We start from the raw sequence: 27,888 nt of genomic DNA, 5'->3' as shown, positions 1-27,888 counted from the left end.
AAATCTGGCAACCTGCAGTCGCGCTCTGGCTAGATAGGCAGCCAACATATTGCGATTAAAGAAAAGGCTGTTTTTATATTTACCCACAGTTTAACTTATACTTTTTATGTACACTTTTGGATATTGTCTTCTGGCATGACTGTAATATATTTTTATTTTCTATTTTGCATAGTGAGCAATCTTGCACATAGCATTGCGACGGGGATATAGTTGACTCTTGGTGAAAGCGACACAGGATGACGCGTATTATCTCACTCGCTCGATAAAATAGGATCAAAGCGATAGAAGGGTGAGGGTGTATTGTTTGTTTTCTCACAATTTAAGGGGCCTGATCTATTGTAAGAGCTCGAGCGTTATTATCGATGAAATAACTAACCCGTTAATAGGCAGAGTAATTTTGCCAAATTGAGAGAGCTCATACTCGATACAATGTATTAATTTTCGGAAATGCTATTGCGAAGCTTGGCATAATAGACACCGGCAGAGTTGTGATTTCGGGTTGGTATGATTTATTTAATGCAACTACTGCCACGGTTGTCGTAGTGTGAATTAATAGGCCGGAGGAGATTTCGTCAGCAAGGTGCCGGTGGCAGATAAGATGGGGTCGGTGTTCCGAAGTGAAGAGATGTGCTTGGCGCAGTTATTTCTACAGTCCGGTTCTGCATACGATTGCATAAGTGAGCTGGGCGAAATGGGTCTGGTCGAGTTTCGAGATGTAAGTAGGCTGTTCCACCTGTCTGTCGAGCCTATGTGCAGACTTCAATGCAGTAATACAAGCATTGTATATATCAGTTAGTTAAGCCTACTCAGTGTCTGTCAGGTGTCAATTATATTTCTGGACCAAAACTGTTCTTTGTGTGTGTTTGTGTGTCTGTCTGCGTCTGACTACCAGTGCACCCAGGGTTATGCCTAAGTGTGTCTATCAGTCCAGTTAATGTGCTACTCTTGGATCAATTATTTGTCAAAACAAAAAACTAAAGTAGCACAAACTGATTAAGCAAATCAATAAAAGCATTATTTGATCACATATAGTTGTCCCCCTATTCTGTGATTGTCTGGTAGTCTTGATGGAGGTCCCTATGCAACTGCATATGGTCTGTCTGTATACAATTAATGGGCTCCAAAAACCTGGTACCCAGGTACCTTGGTCACTAGGTTTGTTTAATTTAATTGTTGTGACCTGACCTAGATTTCAAAAGCAAATGGATTTGGACCTATATGTTGATATTTGAATGATACATTCTGCACAATAAAATGGACTGGAAAGGAATCTATTTTATGAACTCCAGGATGTGAGCATTGGGCCACCTGGCACAGTCACTGACCACTGTGCTCCTCTGGTTTCAGCTCAACCCCAGTGTCAACTCATTTCAGCGCCGCTTCGTCAGCGAAATCAAGAGATGTGAGGAGATGGAGAGAATTCTGGGTGAGGTCACTGAGATGGACACTAGACCAAGACTACTAATACCATACAGATGTAGGATCCTAATTTGAGCCAGTTTGCTACAGCAGGAAAATAATCCTGCAGCAACAGGAAATGTAAATTATTATGTGGATTATACAATTAATGGACATTTTTCTAGGGGATGATACATTTTTCATTAGGGCAAATGAAGTATGAAATATTCAAATTGGAAATTACAAACGTTAGAAGCCTTTTTAAACCTCAAATACACTACAAGTTTGCATTTCCTGTGGCACAGGAACATTTTCAGCAACAAAAGAGTGATCAAATTAAGATCCTATATCTGTACCTTTGATTTAGTGGGGTTTGATCAGGCGCTGGTCACCTCTACAGAATGACATATTGCTTTTGGTAACAGGAATGCAGTGGGATTGAATTACAAGTCATTCAGCTGTGAAAGACTGGCTTTGTGCTAGATATAGATCTCAGTTGTTCTTCTACAGATAATTTTAGCAAGACCTCTTTATGTTTTGATCAAACGTGTCTCTGGATGTTTCAACAGATCCCATGATGATTGTGTGTGCTCAGTCAGTCTTTGTTTATCTGAGTAAACAATAAAAAAAGTCATTTTTTGTTTTCTTTGGACAGGGTACCTTTTGAGGGAGATCCGAAAGGCAAATATTGCTGTGCCAGAAGATGATGAAATCTGTCCAGTCGCCCCTCCCCCCAAACATGTCCTTGAGATCATGGTAGGTCTGAGATGCTGTTTGTCATGTAACGAACGTGTGCTGTGGTTGATGTTCACTGTGTGGTCCTCTGTAGCTCAATTGGTAGAGCATGGCGCTTGTAATGCCAGGGTAGTGGGTTCGATCCCCGGGACCACCCATCCTTAAAAATGTATGCGCACATGACTGTAAGTCGCTTTGGATAAAAGCGTCTGCTAAATGGCATATTATTATTATTATTATTTAGGATGAATTGCTGAGTTGGTAAATGTTTGAAGATAGTATTGACCATGTGTGGTTTAGGGTATTGATTGTGTGTTATTAATGGTTGAGGGGAACTGATTCGCATATGATTGCTGTGGTCAAGGGGTGTTGACCGTGTGTGGTCTGTCTGCTGTGGTCTCCCAGGAGCACCTCCAGAGGCTGGAGGTGGAGCTTAGCGAGGTGGCCAGGAACAAAGAGAAGCTGCAGCGGAATCTTCTGGAGCTGACCGAGTACACGCACATGCTGAGGATCACACACACCTTCGTACACAGCCGCTCCCGGGTTAGTGCCACCATGTCTATTTACAGAACTATGAATCCCACCATACACATTACTATCACATAACCTTTCCTCGTAACTGCTTAATGCCATTTAAGTAACACATACTCTTATCAGACTCACCCTTTGCTCTATTGCCCTCCAAGACACAACTGTCAGTTGACAGTGACACCATATTTTGGCTCTTTCTGGCCTCTCTCCATGTGATGAGTATCCTCATCACCACACGCATGAGTATCACCTGACTTTGAACAATGAACATTTGGTCATGTGATTCCACAGCCTATGATGCACGTTTGTTTAGCATGTAGATTATAGGCCAGGGTTCCCCAACTGGCAACCCGCGGGCCAAATTTGTTGGACATAAATGACTGTAAAAACACCAGGAAATCAGCTTAATAGAGAGATGTGATTGTATACAAAGGTTTGAAATTATTATGTTTTAGTCACATATTATATCTGTATGGGCAATTTGCAGTCTACAAATTATTTGTCATTATGTTCCGGCCCCCCGACCATCCGCTCAAGAAAAAATTGGCCCACGGCTGAATCTAGTTGATGATCCCTGTAATAGGCTACACTTGACAATAGGTGTAGCAATGAATTTCAACCATTATGTTATAATGTTGCTATTACAGATTTACAAAAGGTCTATAAACTAGTAATTAACGGTTTATAAACTACTTAAATACCACTTTAAGACTTACCCTTTTTTCAAATTAAAGGTTACTTTTGTTTGTGTGTTGATCATGCTAACCTGACCTTTCCTTTTATGCAGCATGAGGCCCTTGGCCCCCAGTATGAAGAGTTCCAATCCATTGAGTCAGACTCTGGAGGCTGCACCGGTATGCAGAGACTGGGAGCCAAGCTGGGGTGAGATTCACAGACAAACATGTATAATAGACACTCACATAATGTGTAGCTAATCACTGTGAGAGTCAGCTTGAGTAAGTGGTGAGTCCTGAGTGGTAAAGTCTTCCTCTTGGCTGTAGGTTTGTGTCAGGCCTAATCCACCGGGTGAAGGTGGAGGCCTTTGAGCGCATGTTGTGGAGGGTGTGTAAGGGCTACACTATCCTCAGCTACGCAGAGCTGGGCGAGAGCCTCGCTGACCTGGACACAGTGAGTAGAAATAGATAGCAGTACGGATTTCAGAAATCTATGTCTACCTCCATATCATAATTTTTTTGGGAATAAGACACATATTATATGTATTGTGTGTGTACATTACAGGGTGAGATCAGCGAAAATGTGGTGTTCCTTATCTCATTCTGGGGAGACCAGATTGGACAGAAGGTCCAAAAGATCTGTGATTGGTAACTACGCTTTTGCCACCACAAAACACAAAATCATCCATTGCATGCACACACTTCTACATCTCTCAAGCATGTGTCTCTCATTGAACTTTATCAGTGATATTTTTGTATGCTTTTCTTCCAGTTACCACTGTCACCTTTACCCCCACCCTGAGAATGATGAGGAGAGGGCAGATGTGATGGACAGCCTAAGGACACGCATCCTGGACTTGAACAATGTACGTCTGGGACTGATAGTATATTGCCAGGACATTACCCATATGTCTCTCTGTCTGTCTGTCTGTTTGTCTGTCTATATGTATGTCATGTTAAAGGCACGGCCCAAACAAAGACACAAGTTATAAGACTTTATGCAAATCCTTGAACATGTCAAATCTGTGCCCTGGCTCCACCAGGTGCTCCACCGCACTGAGGAGTACCTGAGGCAGGGGCTGCAGAAGGCCTCAGAGTCAGCCTTCACCTGGGTAGTGCAGGTGAAGAAGATGAAGGCCATCTACCACATCCTCAACCTGAGTAGCTTTGACGTCACCAACAAGTGTCTCATTGCAGAGGTGTGGTGCCCTGTCAATGACCTGACCAACCTGCGGGGGGCGTTGGAGGAAGGCTCAGTGAGTGAGGCTGTTGAGGATACCGTAATCCTACAGATACAGTAGTTTGTTTTGTCAAATCTGGCAGTAGTGTGTATTAATGGAATACATGCTATTTTCCCTTATCAGAGAAAAGGTGACGCCACTGTACCATCCTTTGTAAACCGAATCCCAAGCAACGACACTCCGCCTACGCTCTTGAGAACAAACAAGTTCACCTCCGGCTTTCAGAGTATCGTGGAGGCTTATGGGGTTGGAGACTACAGGGAGGCTAGTCCAGGTGAGTACAGCTTCAGTAGACAGGCTAACCTAAAGGTAGGCTAGTTTGGAACACTTTAGACACATTTAGGCAAGCTCAGGTGGGCACTATTAGATTTTCATGAAATGGAATCCATAGAATAGTCATTTAGAGGAAGGATTGTTGACATATATTTGACATTTTTATCTAAAAGCATTATTGATAAATAATTTAATAAAGTTGTCATATTTATGTAAGACTCCATTGTGTTTCATCTGTAGGTGCTACAAAGCAAACATTGGTGTCATATGAAGCTTTACCGCTTGCTCTGTAATATGACTAGTATTTTGATTTCAAAAATGTTATTTACATTAATTAATTAATATTGAGAAATATAAACATGAAAATATACCAATTTTGATTTGGCAAATTATTCAATATATTGTTGAACATAATATACTCTACTGGCATATCAAAGTTCCAGAGTGGGATCTCTGCTACTTTTAGAGTTATGATCCAATTTGTAAGCATTACCAACAGAGTGAATAGCTGTGTTTGAATACCCATACTAACATACTGTATACTACATACTTAATGAGTATATACTACATACTATATACTATTCGTTCATTTTAGTATACTGTAAACGAACGGTATCCTTTCAGTTGAGCGTACTAGCGCTTCGCCTGTACACCGGAAGTTGATGCTGTTGCTATGCAACCTCTTGCTAGCTTGTTAGCATAACAAATTACTAGCTAGACATTTTACGATTTCGGGTGTGTTAGTAAATTCAATCTGGAGTGCCAGAGTGCACAAATCCAGAGCGTTGTCAGATTGTCCGTTCGTAAATTCAGAGCGTTTCGCTCTCGGAGCGTACACTGGACGCTCTGGCCGAGGAGTAGGGTTGATCCGAGCGTTCTGACCTCACAACGGCAGTCAAGTACCCAATCTAACTGGCTAACATTGGCTAGCTACTTCCAGACACAAATGAGAGAACACCTCACTCTGACCATTTTACTCGCCCTAGCAGAGCTGGTTAGGCTGTTTTCATGTTATCCAGAGCGTCATTACTTTATTACATTGCTCAACATTTTCTTAACATTTGTCATAATTAGTTAAAGCAATGAATTTGTATCCGCTCTCATCGGACTTCGGCCGCCATTTTCTTCAAATCTAAAAACGTTGTGAAGCCACGTCCATTTTCTGAAGAATTGTAATATGGGCCCTAAAAGCACGGAAATAGTGTCCACTGCTTGTATACTTCGTATTTTTGTGAATTTAGTACAAATCCGGGAAATTTCTGGCATACTAACTATATCCATACTATGACCAATAAGCATACTACATACTCAATTTACGTCACAAATAGTATGGTTAGTGCTTAGTATGAGTATTGAAACACGTGAAAATAGTTTCAAAATGGTCGCCCTCAGCCGGTGATTTGCAGGGTGTGCAATGATAAAAGTAAAAGGAGGGCTGTGATTGGACGCTTTTAAATACAAATGGAAAATATATGTCAACAATCCTTCCTCCAAAGGACTATTCTGTGGATAAAATTATCATTATAGGATTACAATTATGACTAACCAATACATGTAAAGCAGACTGGTCAGGTTGAGCACAGTTATAGGAATAAATGAAAGCTAGCAAAGTTGTCCATGCTGATCATGTTTAGCATTGGGCTTGTAACTGAAAGGTTGCTGGTTCGAATCCCCAAGCCGACTAGGTGAAAAATCTGTAAGTCGCTCTGGATAAGAGCGTCTGCTAAATGACTAAAATATTGAATGTATTTATGATTGGCAGCTCCCTACACCATCATTACATTCCCCTTCCTGTTTGCGGTCATGTTTGGGGACCTTGGTCACGGTGTGGTCATGGCATGCTTTGCCCTGTGGATGGTGCTGAAAGAGAAGAGCCACAAGCGCAAGCGCTCTGATAATGAGGTGAGAGTGTTTTCAGTGTAATTTCTATCAAATTCGACTGTGTTTTTGTAGTTGTCTTGATTTTGTTGTGTAGATTTTGATTTACTGCCATGTATGTTGGTCTTGGTTTCTCTATTGCCCTCAGATCTGGACAATGTTCTTCGAGGGACGTTATATCATACTAATGATGGGCCTTTTCTCTGTGTACACGGGGCTGATCTACAATGACTGCTTCTCTAAGTCACTCAACATATTTGGCTCAGGCTGGAGTGTTAGGGCTATGTTCATAGATCAGCAGTGGACGTGAGTCATCAAAACGAACACACAAAAACATGCACATTAGTACATTCACAAGCACATTATGCACAGAATTGATGGTCAGTGTACCTGTCGATGTGAACATGTAATTTTAATTTAGCTGTAACTGGCTGAGGTTATTGTACTCATATTCACCTCTTATTCCAGAAATGAAACTCTCCAAACGAATGCTTTGCTCACCCTTGATCCCAATGTCAGTGGTGTCTTTAGTGGGCCATACCCTTTTGGCATCGATCCTGTGAGTATACATGCACACTGCACACAGACACAAAGCAATGTTCTCAGATGCTAAACACACAAACCCACAATCACGCACTCTCATATGTCCCTTCTCATGCCTTTCACTGATCCCAAATCCCAGAGATTGACGTTGTCTAATGTTATGTTCATGTTATGCTTTGTATCACACCCACAGATATGGAACATGGCAGTGAATCGTCTATCCTTCCTGAACTCCTACAAGATGAAGATGTCAGTCATCATAGGGGTCGTGCACATGAGCTTTGGGGTGGTGCTCAGTGTCTTCAACCATTTGTGAGTGAGCAGTTGGTGGTTCCTAACAGTAGTCACAAAAGTTGAAAAACTTCAGAAAGAGTTTCTCTAAATGTAAATCCTCCTTTCCTCCCCTTCTCTATCCAGGCACTTCAAACAGAATTTCAACGTCTACCTGCTGTTCCTCCCTGAGTTGCTGTTCCTGCTGTGTCTCTTTGGCTACCTGGTTTTCATGATCCTTTACAAGTGGCTGGCGTTCGGTGCACGTGACTCCCGCCTGGCCCCTAGCATCCTCATCCACTTTATCAACATGTTCCTCATGCAGGGAGGGGACAACACCCCTCTCTACCCTGGACAGGTGGGTGTTGGGGACGGGTTCATGATTCCGAGTGTCCCTCCTGAGTCTGGGTTTCTCAGCATCTGTATCTGAATCTCTGAATGTCTCTTTTTACCATCTGTCCATGTGGCTCTGTGTTTGACTGTGTGTATTTTGCTCCGCAGACTGGGCTGCAGGTCTTCCTGGTAGTGGTGGCTCTGCTGTCTGTGCCTGTGCTGCTGTTAGGAAAACCTGTCTACCTCTACTGGCTGCACCGTGGAGGGAAGGGCCTGCGATTGCGCAGGGTGAGTATGGTGGAAAGAGTAATGTGTTTTCAGTAAATAATGTATGTGCACATTTTAATGTCTGTTGTCTGTATTTTAGGGTTATGAGAGAGTTCGACGTGTGAGTGAGGATGATATGTCCCAAGCACCAGCATACGATGATGATGAGGAAGAGGGATTAGATGATCTCATGACCAGCAGAGGGACCCAGCCTAAGGAGGTCAGAACCACAACTGTACATCTCATATATACACATTTGAATACATCACTGTTGCGTTTCTGTCTAATCAATGTATTGTCCATCTTTCAGTTTGACTTTGGGGACGTGTTCCTGCACCAAGCCATCCACACCATAGAGTATTGCCTGGGCTGCATCTCCAACACAGCCTCTTACCTACGTCTTTGGGCCCTCAGTTTGGCCCATGCTCGTAAGTATCGGACTCACTATGCCTTTAAAAGGCCACAAGGGGGCAATTACTATCAATGACTGTCTCTATGTTCAGATATTGATCCATACATCTTCCTCTTACTATGTCCATCTATATGTTTGTCAGAGCTTTCGGAGGTACTGTGGGCCATGGTGATGCGTCTGGGCCTCAGGATGACCTCCAGACTGGGGGCTCTGTTTCTGGTACCAGTGTTCAGCCTGTTCGCTGTGCTCACTGTGTCCATCCTGCTAGTCATGGAAGGGCTCTCAGCCTTCCTCCATGCCCTCCGGCTGCACTGGTGAGTCAGTCTTTATACTTAACTACGTGATGCCTTACTGACTAACTCATTCAGTCAATCAATCAATCACTCTCTGTTAATCACTCATCTACTCTCACATTCCCCGGTGGTCACCTACTCGGTATAATTCAGTATAATTTTTACAAAATCTCTTAATCATTCATTTAGTAATTTGTTCACACATGCATTCATACTGGTTGTTTACATACAGCATGTCAATGCTCTCCTTTCCTAGGGTGGAGTTCCAGAATAAGTTCTATCATGGGACAGGTATTAAGTTTGCCCCCTTCAACTTCTCCGCCCTGCCCTCAGTCTTTGAGCAGGACGGTTTACTGTGACCAGCGACAACCAGATTCACTGGATTTGAACAGGAAACATGTACCAGGAAGGATGCTATGAGTTAGAGCAAGATGGCACACTGATGAAGAGGAGAAACTGCATAGCAGTGGTGGGATGACTTGTAGCAAAGTTTGTCAGCATACGGCTTTTGACACTATTGGCTGCATTGACTGCCTTACATCATAAATGCGTCCATATCAGCTAACCTCAATTCCTGAATTCAGTGGGATTCAAAACTGTTCATCTAGGTCTGTTGATATGTACTTTGTACTGTTCTGGAGTAATTTATGCATCTCATGTAATGACCACTTTAAGCCAATTTTGTGGATCTGAGCATTTTATTAGCTTTTTGTAGGAAATAGTGTTTTTTATTGTTAATTTATTACTTAAGACTCATATGTATCCTTTAAAGTACAACAAAATATGTTATAGATGCAAGGACAGGAGGTCATATAAAATATCCTGATTTCTAGTGCCATAACAATTTCTTCCCGATAATGACAAATGTGAATACCACGGCTGCTAATTGTGCAGCTTTTCACAGTGCTTATCCATGTGAAGACAGCTTTGGACATATAGTACTGTATAATGAATTGTATACTTGTACAGTAGATCATGATGTTCCTCCTGTATTGCCATTATACAATCCATGTGGCATTCCGGGGAGGATAAAAGATGACAGCTCAATTATGTATTTTTGCAAACGACATTGTCACAGAGCACTTTTCAAATAACAATGCAGAAATGATTGTACAATAAAAGTCAGCATTTTCACTGATGACTAGTCTTACTGTTGTGATGCTAAATGTTATGTGCTACTGCTAACAAGACAGTTTGCACAGGATATAAATATTTTTGGCTTTACTTTCATGGTTTGGATATTCCCTGAAGTCTACTTGAAGCAGATATATACAGTACCAGTCAAAAGTTTGGACACACCTACTCATTCAAGGGTTTTTCTTTATTTTTACTATTTTCTACATTGTAGAATAATAGTGAAGACATCAAAACTATGAAATAACACATATGGAATCATGTAGTAACCAAAAAAGTGTTAAACAAATCAAAATATATTTGAGATTCTTCTAAGAGCCACCCTTTGCCTTGATGACAGCTTTGCACACTCAGCATTCTCTCAACCAGCTTCACCTGGAATGCTTTTCCAACAGTCTTGAAGGAGTTCCCACATATGCTTAGCACTTGTTGGCTGGTTTTCCTTCACTCTGCCGTCCGACTCATCCCAAACCATCTGAATTGGGTTGAGGTCGGGGGATTGTGGAGGCCAGGTAATCTGATGCAGCACTCCATCACTCTCCTTCTTGGTAAAATAGCCCTTACACAGCCTGGAGGTGTGTTGGGTCATTGTCCTGTTGAAAAACAAATGATAGTCCCACTAAGCCCAAACCAGATGGGATGGCATATCGCTGCAGAATGCTGTGGTAGCCATGCTGGGCTCCCGAGTGGCGCAGCGGTCTAAGGCACTGCATCTCAGTGCTTGAGGCATCACTACAGACCCCCTGGTTCGATTCCAGGCTGTATCACAACTGGCCGTGATTGGGAGTCCCATAGGGCGGCGCACAATTGGCCCAGCGTCGTCCGGGTTTGGCCGGTGTAGGCCATCATTGTAAATAAGAATTTGTTCTTAACTGACTTGCCTAGTTAAATAAAGGTAAAAAAAAAAAAGATTTATAAATAAATCACAAACAGTGTCACCAGCAAAGTACCCCCAGACCATAACACCTCCTCCTCCATGCTTTACGGTGGGAACTACACATGAGATCATCCATTCACCCACATCGTGTATATACACTACCAGTCAAAAGTTTGGACACACCTACTAATTCAAGGGTTTTTCTTTATTTTTACTATTTTCTATGTTGTAGAATAATAGTGAAGACATCAAAACTATGAAATAACACATATGGAATCATGTAGTAACCAAAAAAGTGTTAAACAAATCAAAATATAATTTATATTTGAGATTCTTCAAAGTAGCCACCTTTTGCCTTGATGACAGCACTTTTTTGGTAACTACATGATTCCACATGTGTTATTTTATAGTTTTGATGTCTTCACTATTATTCTACAATGTGAAAACTTGTAAAAAATAAAGAAAAACCATTGATTGAGTAGGTGTCCAAACTTTTGACTGGTACAGTATATACAAATTAATTGGATCTGGCAATAGATTGTAAGGATTTGATCAGTCATGGATTGTGGCTGTAGTGAATGGGGGGGAGGTGCAATTCATTGTCTAGTTGGTGATTTGAGGTAGCCCTACTGGTATCATCATGATTCATGCCATTTAGCTACATCTATTTATTTCTGTCTTTGTAGGAAGTTAGGATCTCAATCCTTTTTAGACATAGGCTACATTTAGGATATAAAGCACAAATGCCAACAAATAAAGAGTCAATGCTCAATAGTATGAACACAGACTTATTTATTGAATTTTCTAGATCATAGAAATATATCAAATTAAATATGCCATGACTAGAATAGGTATTACAGATAGCAAGCTTACTTACTAGTGATGGGCATTCTAAGTCTTTTCGGTGAGCGGGCTCATTTGGCTCCGTTCACATAAAAGAGAGACGGCTCATTTAGCCCCCAAATGGCTCTTCATACCCAAATAAATAGACCTTACTGGGTGATCTGAAAAGTCATAGTCAATCGATCAATAATATAATAATACTTTTTGCAAAAATTTTTATTTTCAATTTACAATCTGTAGAAACAATGAGAATAGAAAGGTTCAGAACTTTTGTAAAACATCACAGTACAGTTGAAAAATATATGGCAAATAGAAATCCAATATGGATGGTGTTGAATGGAGTTGAAGGATGGGACTAATAACAACTAACAACAACTAATAACAACAAGATAACTAATAATGTAAGCATACTGTGTCCATAATAAGTATATAGGTTATAGGTTGAGAGCTTTTGTGAAAGAGCACAGTTAGAAAGATATGGCATACAGAAGCAAACCTGTCACGATCGCTTACAGACGGGACGGACCAAGGCGCAGCGTGATATGCGTACATGTTTATTTAAATGAATAAACAACCGACAAAACAATAAACAAACGAAACGTGAAGTCCAAGGTAGAACACAAAACATACCTATACGGAACAAGATCCCACAACCCACTAGTGCCAATAGGCTGCCTAAGTATGGTCCCAAATCAGAGACAACGAGCTACAGCTGCCTCTGATTGGGAACCACACCGGCCAACATAGATCTACACTGTGACGTCACGAGAGGCTACACAGCTTTCAGCGGGATTGCTCAAGTAGTGCAAGGAGACAAGGTTCAAACAAAACAAGGATTTTATTATAGGTCTTGGGAAATTAACGAAAATATAACAAAATTCTGTTCTCTTGTGGCTCTTTAAGGGTTAACAGTTCAGGGATGTCTCTTCCACATCCAAAATCATAATTTTCACTCGCTCAGATAACTTTTCCCCAGCCTTACTGTAGTCCACGTTGCAGCTAGTGGCCAACCCAGCAAAAAGTCCTTCCAAATGTCTCTCACGTATTTCCACAGGTGCATATATCCAAAGGTGAGTATTTCCCAAAGGTAAGTATCTCCCAAATCCTTATATTCCTCATGGAAGTGGACGTGCAGCACTCTTGTCCTCCAGAGAGCCCAGGTTGGAGACTGTCTCTTCACCCCCACACACTCCCCTCAGTGTCTCTTCCCTTCCCAAAACTTCAGCTCATCAGCTCCTCATTTGTTTCAGCTGCGTGGGAAGATTGGCCATAGAGGGGTGGAGTTCCCGACCATACCAGCAGATGGAGCCATAGCTGTCTGGGTTTGCAGCCACCTCAGGGGATGTAACGTCCCTCCAGGACACAGCCTCTCGTGACATCACACATCCCCCTCCTCGGGACCGACGTCCTCGTCGGGGTAAAGGCAGCGAAGAAGGCATCACGCCGGGAGAGGGCGTCCGCATTGCCGTGGTGCTTGCCAGCCTGCTCTCTCTTCAACTCCTCCACCTCTAGGACCAGGGACTCAGCCTCCTGTTGTCTCTCCTTGAGTTTCTTACTGAACGCATCAGCCTTGGTTTTAGCAGAGTTTAGCTTCTGTTGAGCAGCTTTCAGTTCCTTCTCTCTCTCTGCCTCCGCATTCTTCATCTTGTTCTCCAACACCTTGTACTTCTCCTCTGCCTTCTTCTGGACCTCCTTACTACTGCGCAGGGTCTCCTCACACTCCTCGATGGTCCTGCGCAGCCTCTCCAGCTCCTCCTGTTGCTTATGGAAGGAGCTCTGTTGGAGTTTAGCCTGGAGGATATCTAACTCTTCTGTCTTCATGTCTAACTGTTGCTTTAACAAACGATACCTCTCAGCGGTCCCCCTTCAGACCAGACAGTTCTTTGTCCAGATTCTGTAGCTCCGTCTCTGTGTCGGTCTGGGCACCTGCCATCCCTATCAGAGCCCGGGCGGGAGTGAGTAATTCGGAGGATTGCACCGGAGCCTTCCCAGGATGAGTCTTGCCTCTCCGTTTCCGAGGTACTTGGGTTATCCTCTCCTGAGACTCTCTCCAGAGTGGGTAAAAGGCTGGGCAGTCTCGTCCAATTAGGACAGGGACGGGGAGGGAATCAACCACCCCCGCCGTCGTGTGTATGGTTCCCCGTGTGCTGGTCATTGTAAGTTCAGTAATGGGGGTATTCTCTGGTGTCCCCATGGACACAGGAAACTGGGAGGACTTTCCCGGGGTCAGACACGTTGGGCCCACCAAATCCTTACGCACCAGGGTGGCCCGGCTACCAGAATCCAGTAAGGCCTCCACATCATGGTGATTCACAGTTACCGGGCAGGTGGGGGGTCGATCTGGGCCGCCATCTACGACTCCCAAGAGCGAGGCAAAACGGTGTGTGGGTGCTGAGCTGGAGGACTCCGCAGTGGGCATAGGTTCATCGGCTGGTTTCCCACACTGCCAGGAGATATGTCCCATCTCCCCACACCGGTAACACTGTCGAGTTTCCCCCTCCTGGTGTACTCTTCTTGGACCCGCCTGGTTTCTGGCTCCCCCTGGAGCCGGGATAAGTCCTGACGTGGCTGGGTTCGAGACCTTGGGGGTCCTTTGGACGGGTTCTTCCCATTTGTGGTGGGGCCGCACTCCTGGGGTCTTTTCGGGAAGCATTCAGCATCTCCGCTGTGGCCTGGTACTTTTCCACAGCTTCCACGGTCAGATCAGCCGTGGTCAAGGCCGGTTGACTGATGAACCGTTTTGCCTCATAAGGCAGGGCGCGTGAGGTAACGATCCACCACAACGGCCTCCACCACCGCCGCTGCTGTATTCCTCTGCGGATCCAGCCATTTCCTTGCGATTCGGACAAGTTCATGCATCTGCGCCCGAGGAGGTTGGTCTGGTTGGAAGGTCCAGCCGTGAAAGCGCTGGGCCATACCAAACTTTGTGAGTCCATATCTGCTGAGGATCTCAGACTTCAGGGCATCATAGTCAGTAACCTGGTCAGGGCCCAGGTCCCGGACAGCATTCAGCGATTCCCCGGTTAGAAAGGGGCTAACAGACCAACCCACTGTTGCTTGGGCCAGGCTTCCCTAGTGGCCGTGGCCTCAAATGCATGCAGGTATGCCTCAATGTCATCGGTAGCTCCCATCTTAGATATAAAGTCACTTGCCTTTATTGGGCGGGTATTTTGGACAACCCTCTGTCTCTGCAACTGCAATTCCTCTGCCTTCAGCAGGTTGGCTTTCTTTTGCTCCTCCAAGAGAGCCACGTTTGCTTGCATCTGGGCTTGCTGGCCAGCAACAAGGGCTTTCAATATGTCCTCCATTTCAGTCGGCGGGGAGCCTACGGCCAACTTGGAAAACTGGGTGATCAAACCTTCGGTATCCTCCTCTGACATGCACTATTAACGCTTGAGCGTGCCTGTATTCTCCACCATCTGTGACGTCACGAGAGGCTACACAGCTTTCAGCGGGATTGCTCAAGTAGTGCAAGGAGACAAGGTTCAAACAAAACAAGGATTTTATTATAGGTCTTGGGAAATTAACGAAAATATAACAAAATTCTGTTCTCTTGTGGCTCTTTAAGGGTTAACAGTTCAGGGATGTCTCTTCCACATCCAAAATCATAATTCTCACTCGCTCAGATAACTTTTCCCCAGCCTTACTGTAGTCCACGTTGCAGCTAGTGGCCAACCCAGCAAAAAGTCCTTCCAAATGTCTCTCACGTATTTCCACAGGTGCATATATCCAAAGGTGAGTATTTCCCAAAGGTAAGTATCTCCCAAATCCTTATATTCCTCATGGAAGTGGACGTGCAGCACTCTTGTCCTCCAGAGAGCCCAGGTTGGAGACTGTCTCTTCACCCCCCACACACTCCCTCAGTGTCTCTTCCCTTCCCAAAACTTCAGCTCATCAGCTCCTCATTTGTTTCAGCTGCGTGGGAAGATTGGCCATAGAGGGGTGGAGTTCCCGACCATACCAGCAGATGGAGCCATAGCTGTCTGGGTTTGCAGCCACCTCAGGGGGATGTAACGTCCCTCCAGGACACAGCCTCTCGTGACATCACAACACCTAATAGAAACCCAACATAGAAATACACCATATAGAACATACACACCCAGACTCAACATATACGAGTCCCCAGAGTCAGGGCGTGACAGTACCCCCCCCCCCCCAAAGGTGCGGACTCCGACCGCACAACATAAACCTAACAGGGTAGGGGCCGGGTGGGCATTCTGCCTCGGAGGCGGATCCGGCTCAGGGCGTGACGACCACTTACTCTCCGCCTCCCTGTTGCGCCCCTGGTCTGGTCTGGACCTCGGCGCGCTGCTTCCCCTCTCCTTCCTCCCACAAAGTACCAAGCCCTGTCTGGACCCTGGTGTGGGAGACCCCGAACCTGGAGAGGGGCTGACGTCTGGGTCTGAACTGGAGCCGCTGACTGGAGCTGGACCCGACGACGGTGGAGCGAACTGCTCTGGCTCCGGAGTGGAGCCGCTGATCGGAGCTGGATCAGGCACCGGTGGAGCGGACTGCTCTGCTCATCCGCCACCTCATCAGGAGCATGCCCAGGCATTGTAGGGAGGTCATACAGGCACGTGGAGGCCACACACATTACTGAGCCTCATTTTGACTTGTTTTAAGGACATTACATCAACGTTGGATCAGCCTGTAGTGTGGTTTTCCACTTTAATTTTGAGGGTGACTCCAAATCCAGACCTCCATGGGTTGATACATTTGATTTCCATTGATAATTTTTGTGTGATTTTGTTGTCAGCACATTCAACTATGTAAAGAAAAAAGTATTTAATAAGATTATTTCATTCACTCAGATGTAGGATGTGATATTTTAGTGTTCCCTTTATTTTTTTGAGCAGTGTATGTATATATGTCGTGTTTTGCAGAGGGGTCAAATACTTATTTCCCTCATTAAAAACAATTGGCCCAGAGTCGTCCAGGGTAGGGGCGGGAATGGCCGGCAGGGATGTAGCTCAGTTGGTAGAGCATGGCGTTTGCAACGCCAGGGTTGTGGGTTCGATTCCCACGGGGGGCCAGTATGAAAAATAATGTATGCGCTAACTGTAAGACGCTCTGGATAAGAGCGTTTGGTAAATGTAAGAAGACAGCTTTCTCAGATTGATGCCACGGCCGGTGTACAAGAGAAAAGTGGAAAATGTTTTGAGGTTGGAGGTACCTTAACTGGGGAGAACGGGCTCATGGTAATGTCTGGAGCGGAATTAGTGTAATGGTATCAAATACATCAAACAATTGGTTTCCATGTGTTTGATACCATTCCATTTGGCCGTTCCAGCCATTATTATGAGCCTTCTTCCGCTCAGCAGCCGCCACTGGTTTTGAGTGAATATGGAATGGAGGATCAGACAGAACGTTTGGAAGAGCTAGAGATGGAAATTGAATGTGACGAGAGTGAGGATGAATTAAATGTGGTGGCAGGTGCAGTGATGACCGTCGAGAAGGAGCTGAGTGTAGACGGAAGCGGTGTGGTGAGGTGGCATCAAGTGCAAAAAGAAGGATACATGGTCCAGTAGTTCAGAGATGGAATCTGATGAGAGTGAGGATGAAGTACAGTTGAAGTCGTAAGTTTACATACACTTAGCTTGGAGTCATTAAAACTCGTTTTTCAACCACTGCACAAATTTCTTGTTAACAAACTATAGTTTTGGCAAGTCGGTTAGGACATCTACTTTGTGGATGACATAAGTAATTTTTCCAACAATTATTTACAGACAGATTATTTCACTTATAATTCACTGTATCACAATTCCAGTTGGTCAGAAGTTTACATACACTAAGTTGACTGTGCCTTTAAACAGCTTGGAAAATTCCAGAAAATGATGTCATGGCTTTAGAAGCTTCTGATAGGCTAATTGACATCATTTGAGTCAATTGGAGGTGTACCTGTGGATGTATTTCAAGGCCTACCTTCAAACTCTGTGCCTCTTTGCTTGACATCATGGGAAAAGCAAAAGAAATCAGCCAAGACCTCAGAAATAAAATTGTAGACCTCCACAAGTCTGGTTCATTCTTGGGAGCAATTTCCAAATGCCTGAAGGTATCATGTTCACCTGTACAAACAATAGTACGCAAGTATAAACACCATGGGACCACGCAGTCGTCATACCGCTCAGGAAGGAGACTCGTTCTGTCTCCTAGAGATGAACGTACTTTGGTGCGAAAAGTGCAAATCAACCCCAGAACAACAGCAAAGGACCTTGTGAAGATGCTGGAGGAAACAAATACAAAAGTATCTATATCCACAGTGAAACGAGTCCTATATCGACATAACCTGAAAGGCCGCTCAGCAAGGAAGAAGCCACTGCTCCAAAACCTCCATAAAAAAAGCCAGACCACGGTTTGCAACTGCACATGGGGACAAAGATCGTACTTTTTGGAGAAATGTCCTCTGGTCTGATGAAACAAAAATAGAACTGTTTGGCCATAATGACCATATTTATGTTTGGAGGAAAAAGTGGGTCGCTTGCAAGCCGAAGAACACCATCCCAACCGTGAAACACAGGGGTGGCAGCATCATGCTGTGGGGGTGCTTTGCTGCAGGAGGGACTGGTGCACTTCACAAAATAGATGGCATCAGGAGGATGGAAAATGATGTGGATATATTGAAGCAACATCTCAAGACAGCAGTCAGGAAGTTAAAGCTTGGTCGCAAATGGGTCTTCAAAATGGACAATGACCCCAAGCATACTTCCAAAGTTGTGGCAAAATGGCTTAAGGATAACAAAGTCAAGGTATTGGAGTGACCATCACAAAGCCCTGACCTCAATCCTATAGAAAAGTTGGGGGCAGAACTGAAAAAGTGTGTGCGAGCAAGGAGGCCTACAAACCTGACTCAGTTACACCAGCTCTGTCAGGAGGAATGGGCCAAAATTCACCGAATTTATTGTGGGAAGCTTGTGGAAGGCAACTGAAACATTTGACCCAAGTTAAACAATTTAAAGGCAATGCTACCAAATACTAATTGAGTGTATGGAAACTTCTGACCCACTGGGAATGTGATGAAATAAATAAAAGCTGAAAGAAATCATTCTCTCTACTATTATTCTGACTGTTACAGATACAGGTATTCTGTATTTGTTTTTCCTCTCCTTCTGCCCTAATCACAGGTGTCTCTTGTTTTCCTGATTGGTGGTTGTTGTTGTGTCTCACCTCTTCGACATCCTTCGTCTGCTGATTGCTGAGGTGGACCAATCAGTGGACACTCCTCCATATTGCACCACCTGTTTCTGGTTATTCATTACCATATCACATCACACATCCCCTGGTTTTAAAAAGCCAGTCAGTTGTGTTTTCTGACAGAGACTCTTTTTCTTTGTGAGTATGGATACTGTGGTGTCTTGGTTTAGGTGTACTCACTTGTTTGCTGTCTAGTCCATATTGGACCTATGTTGTTTGTTTGTGCCTGGGAAAAGGGGGGTTTAGCAAGTCGCCCTTGGGCATACACTACCCTTGGAATACCTTGTCTAAATACACTAGTCAGACCTGAGCGGACCACCCACTGTATTTTTGTATGGTTAGCAGTAAGCTTAGTGGTTCTTCAGGCAGGCAAGATCAGTTTAGTTTTTTTTTACATTATTGTTTCATTCCTTGGGTCCAGCTCAGCCCCTTTTCCCCAAACCGTTTACCGTGTGTTTATAATAAACATTTTGTGTTTGACGGTAGCATATGGTTGTCGGTGTATTTTGTTCTCACTGTTCCTGGTCAATATTCTAATTCGCATGAGTTATGTTACGGGTCTCTTTTCCATCCACCCTAGACTTTTAAAACCACGGGGTTCGTAACATAATGTGGGGGCTCGTCCGGGATATCTCAATGATACCCATGCCACTCATGCAAATTGGTTTAGTGTCTGGTTCAGTGTTGAGCTTGGCAGCTGTGACTAGCTGGTTTTGTGTGCAGTATTTGTTGGCTCGTGTTGCTAGCTTAAGATGTCTACTTTTGATTTGGATGCCTTTTTGGAAAACCCTACGTGGGAGGTTTTTGATAATTGCCGTAGAGTGGATCTACAGGCTTTGGCTGACCACTTTTCTATACCCATAGCGAGGGTTTTAGTGAACGCGGAAGATAGAAAAGTGGTGTTAGAGGTATTATTGAACGAGCGAGTGCTTGAGTTACCGCAGCCTGAGCCTGCAGCTCCTGTAAGCCCGTCGGTTTCTGAGGGCGAGGCTAAGGCTCCAGCCACATTGCCCCGTTTTGACCCACTCTCCCCACTGTCAGACAGTGATGCCAGGATGGATGTCCGCTTGAGACGGCTCCAAATTGAGGCGGAAGAGAGGGCACAAATCAGGCGAGAAAAGTTGGAGATGCGTAAAATGGAACTGGAGGCAGAGACAGCGAGGTTAGTCTCTGCTCATGCTATGCCTGCTAGAGAGCCGTTCTCACCCGATGTGTCGTCTGCTATGTTTGATATTAGTAGACAGACCACCTTAGTACCTGTGTTTAGGGAGTCAGAGGTTGACTCATATTTTAGTGTTTTTGAGCGTATAGCGGTAGCATTGAAATGGCCCGAAGAGGTATGGTGCCTATTACTTCAGTGTAGATTAACAGGTAAAGCCCAAGAGGTTTTGTCAGCACTACCTCTTGAAGACAGCATGAATTATGACGTGGTCAAACATTTTATAAATTGATTTGCATTTTAATGAGGGAAATAAGTATTTGACCCCCTCTCAATCAGAAAGATTTCTGGCTCCCAGGTGTCTTTTATACAGGTAACGAGCTGCGATTAGGAGCACACTCTTGAAGGGAGTGCTCCTAATCTCAGCTTGTTACCTGTATAAAAGACACCTGTCCACAGAAGCAATCAATCAATCAGATTCCAAACTCTCCACCATGGCCAAGACCAAAGAGCTCTCCAAGGATGTCAGGGACAAGATTGTAGACCTACACAAGGCTGGAATGGGCTACAAGACCATCGCCAAGCAGCTTGGTGAGAAGGTGACAATAGTTGGTGCGATTATTCGCAAACGGAAGAAACACAATATAACTGTCAATCTCCCTCGGCCTGGGGCTCCATGCAAGATCTCACCTCGTGGAGTTGCAGTGATCATGAGAACGGTGAGGAAACAGCTCAGAACTACACGGGAGGATCTTGTCAATGATCTCAAGGCAGCTGGGACCATAGTCACCAAGAAAACAATTGGTAACACACTACGCCGTGAAGGACTGAAATCCTGCAGCGCCCGCAAGGTCCCCCTGCTCAAGAAAGCACATATACAGGGCCGTCTGATGTTTGCCAATGAACATCTGAATGATTCAGAGGAGAACTGGGTGAAAGTGTTGTGGTCAGATGAGACCAAAATCGAGCTCTTTGGCATCAACTCAACTCGCCGTGTTTGGAGGAGGAGGAATGCTGCCTATGACCCCAAGAACACCATCCCCACCGTCAAACATGGAGGTGGAAACATTATGCTTTGGGGGTGTTTTTCTGCTAAGGGGACAGGACAACTTCACTGCATCAAAGGGACGATGGACGGGGCCATGTACCGTCAAATCTTGGGTGAGAACCTCCTTCCCTCAGCCAGGGCATTGAAAATGGGTCGTGGATGGGTATTCCAGCATGACAATGACCCAAAACACACAGCCAAGGCAACAAAGGAGTGGCTCAAGAAGAAGCACATTAAGGTCCTGGAGTGGCCTAGCCAGTCTCCAGACCTTAATCCCATAGAAAATCTGTGGAGGGAACTGAAGGTTTGAGTTGCCAAACGTCAGCCTCAAAACCTTAATGACTTGGAGAAGATCTGCAAAGAGGAGTGGAACAAAATCCCTCCTGAGATGTGTGCAAACCTGGTGGCCAACTACAAGAAACGTCTGACCTCTGTGATTGCCAACAAGGGTTTTGCCACCAAGTACTAAGTCATGTTTTGCAGAGTGGTCAAATACTTATTTCCCTCATTAAAATGCAAATCAATTAATAAAATTTTTGACATGCGTTTTTCTGGATTTTGTTGTTGTTATTCTGTCTCTCACTGTTCATATAAACCTACCATTAAAATTATAGACTGATCATGTCTTTGTCAGTGGGTAAACGTACAAAATCAGCAGGGGATCAAATACTTTTTTCCCTCACTGTATGTATGTTGCCAGTAAAAGGTGTGACATTTATAATGGGCAACAATATTGCCGGAGGAAAGGTGATACCTGTATTGGAGGTATTAGATGAAAGTGACCAGTCTCTCTCTGAGGAGCTGGCACAGAGTTATCCAAATGTGTTCCCCGCTTGTGCTGTCACACGTGCTCAAGCACGACAAGTGGGTGACGTGATAGATTTGTGGGTGACGTGAGAGTGTGACCCAGAGGATAGCTTGTGTGCTACCTCTGGTAAGGTGGTGCGGTCTGACCAATAGCCCAGGGAAGGGAAGAAGTATGTGGAACTTGTTGCTGATGCAATACAGTTACCAGTCACTCGTGATGTGGTGAGGTGTGAATGAGGGAGTCAGGCGCAGGAGGTAAAACACCGAAGTCCAGAGTTTATTCCGTTTACATAAATAAAACGCACCCAGCGTCAAAACGAAACTATCACAAGGGAAATATATTCCACCACTCGCTCTCACAATGAAACAATCACTCACAAAGACAAGGGGAACAGAGGGAACACTTATACACATACTAATTAGGGGAATGAGCACCAGGTGTATGTGATTGACAAGACAAGACATGACAAGTCGAGTGATGAGAATGGGATTGGCAGTAGCTAGTAAGCCGGTGACGACGAAAGCCGAAACCTGCCCGAACAAGGAGGGGAGGCAGCCTCGGCGGAAGTCGTGACAGTACCCCCCCTTGACGCGCGGCTCCAGCAGTGCACTGACCCCGGCCTCGGGGACGGCCAGGAGGACGCGGAGCAGGGCGAGTCGGATGGCGACGGTGGAAATCCCTCTACAGGGAGGGATCGAGGATGTCCCTCCTTGGGACCCAGCACCGTTCTTCTGGACCATACCCCTCCCACTCCACGAGATACTGAAGGCCCCCCACCCGACGCCTCGAATCCAGTATGGAACGGACCGAGTACGCCGGGGCCCCCTCGATGTCCAGAGGAGGTGGAGGATCCTCCCGCACCTCAGACTCCTGGAGTGGACCAGCTACCACTGGCCTGAGGAAAGACACATGAAACGAGGGGTTAATACGGTAATCAGGGGGGAGTAACAACCTGTATGTAACCTCGTTTATCCTCTTCAGGACTTTAAACGGCCCCACAAACCTCGGGCTCAGCTTCCGGCAGGGCAGGCGGAGGGGTAGATTCCGGGTCGAGAGCCAGACCCGATCCCCCGGTACAAAAACCGGGGCCTCCCTGCGGTGGCGGTCAGCGTTCGCCTTCTGATGACGCATGGCGCACTGGAGGTGAACGTGGGCAGCGTTCCAAGTCTCCTCCGCGCGCCGAAACCAGTCATCCAACGCAGGAGCCTCGGTCTGGCTCTGGTGCCACGGTGCCAGGACCGGTTGGTAACCCAAAACACATTGGAAGGGTGTTAGGTTAGTGGAGGGGTGGCGGAGAGAGTTCTGAGCGTATTCTGCCCATGGCAAGAACACTGACCACTCCCCCGGCCGGTCCTGACAGTAGTTCCGCAGGAACCTACCCACATCTTGATTCACCCTTTCCACCTGCCCATTACTCTCGGGGAGGTCCAGAGGTCAGGCAGACCGAGACCCCCAGACGTTCCATGAACGCCTTCCAGACTCTAGACGTGTACTGGGTACCTCGGTCGGACACTATATCCTCTGGTACCCCATAGTGCCGGAAGACGTGAGTAAACAGAGCCTCCGCAGTTTGTAGGGCCGTGGGGAGACCGGGCAGAGGAAGGAGGCGGCAGGACTTCGAAAAGCGAACCACAACGACCAGGATAGTGGTGTTACCTTGGGAGAGGGGAAGATCAGTAAGAAAATCAATACTAAGGTGAGACCATGGTCGTTGTGGAACTGGTAAAGGTTGTAGCTTACCCGCTGGGAGGTGCCTAGGTGCCTTACTCTGGGCGCACACTGAGCAGGAGGAAACATACACCCTCACATCCTTAGCCAAGGTAGGCCACCAGTACTTCTCGGTCAGGGAGCGCATTGTACGACCGATACCTGGATGACCAGAGGAGGGTGTCGTGTGTGCCCAGTAGATCAGACGATCACAGATAAGCGCAGGCACGTACTGCAGCCCAGCTGGACACTGCGGTGGAGATGGATCTGTGTGTAATGCCTGCGCTATATCCGCATCCATCGCCCATACTCCCGGCGCCACAATGTATGAGGGGTGTTGTCTCTGGGCCTCTCCTCTGTGTCATACAGCCGAGACAGTGCATCTGCCTTCACGTTCTTCGTACCCGGAATGTATGAGAGTGTGAAATCAAACCGGGTGAAGAAGAGGGCCCACCTGGCCTGGCGAGGATTCAGCCTCCTCGCTGCCCGAATGTACTCCAGGTTACGGTGGTCAGTCCAGACGAGGAAAGGGTGTTTCGCCCCTTCGAGCCAATGCCTCCACACCGTCAAAGCTCGGACAACAGCCAGCAGCTCCCGATCACCAATGCCGTAGTTCTGCTCCGCCGAGCTGAGCTTCTTCGAAAAGGGTGGCGTTCCCGAGCATTGGGATAAGACAGCGCCTATCCCTACCTCGGACGCATCCACCTCCACTACGAACGGTAGTGATGAATCGGGGTGAGCCAGTGCCGGGGCTGAAGTTAACAGACCCCGCAATCTACTGAAGGCCAAATCAGCCTCAGCAGACCAGCAGAGCCGGGACAGCCCACCCTTCAACAAGGAGGTAATGGGAGCTGCGACCTTGCCAAAGTCCCGAATAAACCTCTAATAGTAGTTGGCAAAGCCAAGGAAGCGCTGCACCTCCTTTACCGTGGTTGGAGTCTGCCAATTACGCACGGCTGAAATGCGATCTCCCTCCATCTCCACACCTGTGGTAGTAATGCGGTATCCGAGGAAGGAGATTGACTGCTGGAAAAACTCACACTGCTCTGCTTTGGCATAAAGATCATTCTCCAGCAGTCGGACCAGTACCTTGCGGACCAGGGACACATTCTCGGCGCGCGTAGCGGAATACACCAGGATGTCATCAATGTAGACCACCACACCGCGACCAAGCATGTCCCGAAACACCTCGTTCACAAAGGACTGGAAAACGGATGGAGCATTCATCAAACCATAGGGCATCACCAGGTATTAATAATGCCCAGAGGTTGTGCTGAATGCTGTTTTCCACTCATCCCCTTCCCGAATACGCACCAGGTTGTAGGCACTCCTGAGTTCTAATTTGGTAAAAAAAACAGGCCCCATGCATTGACTCAATCACTGAAGGAATGAGGGGAAGAGGATAACTAAATCATACCGTCACCTTATTCAGTGGTCGATAATCAATGCACGGGCGTAAACCGCCATCTTTCTTCTTCACAAAGAAGAAACTCGAGGAAGCAGGTGAAGTGGAGGGACGTATATACCCATGGCTCAGGGACTCGGTGACGTATGTTTCCATAGCCTCCATTTAAGCCTGCGACAGGGGATACACATGACTCCTGGGAGGTACAGCGTCTACCCGAAGGTTTATTGCGCAATCCCCCTCCCGATGAGGTGGTAATTTAGTCGCTTGCGTCTTGGAAAACGCGAGCGCCAGATCATGGTATTCGGGGGGAGCTACTCGCTGTCACAATGAAACAATCACTCACAAAGACAAGGGGAACAGAGGGCACACTTATACACATACTAATTAGGGGAATGAGCACCAGTAAGTGTGATTGACAAGACAAGACATGACAAGTGGAGTGATGAGAATGGGATCGGCAGTAGCTAGTAAGCCGGTGACGACGAATGCCGAAACCTGCCCGAACAAGGAGGGGAGGCAGCCTCTGCGGAAGTCGTGACACGTGAGCAGCTGATTGCTAACCAAAAGGTTGACATTAGCCTGGCTAAATGTTTATCTAGTGTTGTCTCAGAGGAGGAGCTAAAGAATAAAAACATGGCAAACTTCATTGATGGTAATCTCCTCACGTGTAAATGGACATCCCTAGGTGGCGCTGGCGGAGATTGGAATGCTGTTTGCCAAATAGTGATTCCTACAGCCTTCCGACAAAATGTTTTATCCCTCGCTCATGATCACCAGTGGTCCGGACATCTGGGAGTCACCAAGACTTATGATCGGGTTTTGCGACATTTCTTTTGGCCCGGTTTAAAACAAGATGTGGCTCAGTTCTGTCGGACATGCCACACCTGTCAGGTAGCTGGGAAACCGAACCGGGTCATTCCTCCCGCTCCTCTTTGTCCCATACCTGTCATAGGTGAACCATTCGAACATGTGATGGTTGATTGTGTTGGACCAATACCGAAGACAAAATCTGGTAACCAGTTTCTGTTGACGATTATGTGTGTGGCCACCAGATACCCAGAGGCCATTCCTCTGCAAAGGATTACTGCTTCGGTGGTGAGTAAAGCTTTGATCAAATTCTTCTCAACTTTTGGGTTACCTAAGGTGGTACAAACTGATCATGGTACGAATTTCCTTTCTAAGCTTTTCAAACAGGTGTTAAAATCCTTGTCAGTTACACACCGTGTGTCAAGCGCATATCACCCAGAGTCTCAGGGTGTGCTTGAACGTTGGCATCAGACACTGAAGTCTATGCTCCGTAAATATTGTTTGGAATCTGAGAAGGATTGGGATGAGGGAGTTCCTCTAGTTTTGTTTGCTGTCCGTGAGACGATACAGGAATCCCTAGGGTTCAGCCCAGCTGAACTGGAGTTTGAACACACAGTGAGAGGACCTATGAAAGTCCTTAAGGATCCGTTTTTATCACAAGAGTTGTGTGCGAAAGAAAATGTGTTGGACTACGTTAGTCGCTTTCGTGAGCGCCTACATGGTGCCTGTGCTCTGGTAAAGGAAGCGCTGTCTTCCTCACAAAGACGTATGAAACGGCACTATGACAACCAGGCTGTTTGTCGTTCGCTGCAGCCGGGTGACCACTTTCTTGTATTATTGCCTGTACCAGGAGCGTCATTGTCAGCACGTTTCTCTGGTCCTTATGTAATTGAAAAGAAACTAAGTGAAACTGATTATGTGATACAGACTCCTGATAGAAAACGCCAATTTCGTGTGTGCCACATTAACATGTTGAAGATATACCACACCAGACCCGTCACCCAGATAGACAGTCCAGAGAAACTGGCCAAGACGGCTGTCTCTATTGCTGCTGCGGCTGTAGTGGGAGGTCATGTTAATGATGTGGACGGAGATGGTTTGGAGTTGCGCAATACTCAGCAGCAGTGTGCTAGATTGCCCAATTCAGAGATGCTGCTGTCTCTCCCGTCAAGCCTGATTCATTTAACGGACGGAAAGACAGATGATATTGTGAGGCTATTACACAGCTTTCCATTTCTTTTTAATGATGTTCCTAGACGTAGAAATGTGTTAGAACATGATATTAATGTTGGAAACGCTGCACCTAACAAGCAACATGCTTATCGTGTCAACGTCTCTAAAAGATAATGAGGGATGAGTTCAAGTCCTTGGAGTTCTCTGTGCATTCTGGTTCCCAAACCTGATGGGACATCCAGGTTATGTACGGACTATCGAAAGGTAAATTCTGTCACAGTGCCCGACTCGTTCCCGCTACCCAGACTGGATGACTGTATTGACACTGTGGGTGCTGCTACTTATGTAACCAAACTATATCTTCTAAAAGGTTACTGGCAGGTGCCGTTAACCTCACGTGCCTCCGACATCTCTGCCTTTGTGACCCCAGACCACTTCCTACAATATGCTGTCATGGCATTTGGGATGCGGAACGCACCAGCCACTTTACAACGCCTGGTTAACACAGTATTGGCTTGAGTTCCTAATTGTAGTGCCTACCTTGATGATCTGGTAATTTATTCAACTGAGTGGTCAGATCATATTAACACTCTAAGGGTAGTGTGTTAACGTCTAGCAGCCGCTTCTCTAACCCTGAACTTAGCAAAATGCGAGTTTGGGAAGGCCACTGTTACTTATCTCGGCAAACAGGTCAGCCATGGTCAGGTGTGCCCTGTTGATGCCAAGGTCTCAGCTGTAACTGCATTTCCCGCACCTACCACCAGAAGAGAGCTACGCCGCTTTTAGGGATGGTTGGCTACTACCGTAGTTTCTGTAAAAATGTATCTGCGGTAGTTGCTCCATTAACGGATTTGCTCAGTCTGGCGATAAAATTTGTATGGTCTG

The 27,888-nt window shown here is 45.8% G+C and overlaps 1 protein-coding gene across 2 annotated transcripts; it reads left to right on the top strand.

Moving 5' to 3' along the window:
• Positions 1-3: 3 nt before the first annotated feature.
• LOC121582392 (V-type proton ATPase 116 kDa subunit a2) lies at positions 4-9,989 on the top strand. Of its 2 annotated transcripts, XM_041898142.2 has the most exons (21): positions 4-289; positions 544-715; positions 1,348-1,426; positions 2,054-2,154; positions 2,539-2,676; positions 3,452-3,546; positions 3,666-3,792; positions 3,904-3,986; positions 4,111-4,204; positions 4,382-4,594; positions 4,703-4,853; positions 6,615-6,754; positions 6,879-7,036; positions 7,199-7,289; positions 7,467-7,585; positions 7,691-7,901; positions 8,045-8,164; positions 8,244-8,363; positions 8,454-8,571; positions 8,698-8,869; positions 9,105-9,989. In XM_041898142.2, exons 2-21 carry the CDS (start codon positions 599-601, stop codon positions 9,205-9,207), a joined length of 2,550 nt encoding a protein of 849 aa, XP_041754076.1. In that variant the 5' UTR covers positions 4-289; positions 544-598; the 3' UTR covers positions 9,208-9,989. The 2 variants fall into 2 exon arrangements, with proteins under 2 accessions (XP_041754076.1, XP_041754074.1); XM_041898140.2 differs by having other exon boundaries at positions 4-715.
• The last annotated feature ends 17,899 nt before the right edge of the window (positions 9,990-27,888 follow it).

The sequence above is a fragment of the Coregonus clupeaformis genome, chromosome 15 (genome assembly GCF_020615455.1).
Source record: "Coregonus clupeaformis isolate EN_2021a chromosome 15, ASM2061545v1, whole genome shotgun sequence".
Classification (NCBI taxonomy): domain Eukaryota; kingdom Metazoa; phylum Chordata; class Actinopteri; order Salmoniformes; family Salmonidae; genus Coregonus; species Coregonus clupeaformis.
The sequence above is the reverse complement of the archived record's forward strand: the minus strand, read 5'-3'. Positions and strand labels throughout refer to the sequence as shown.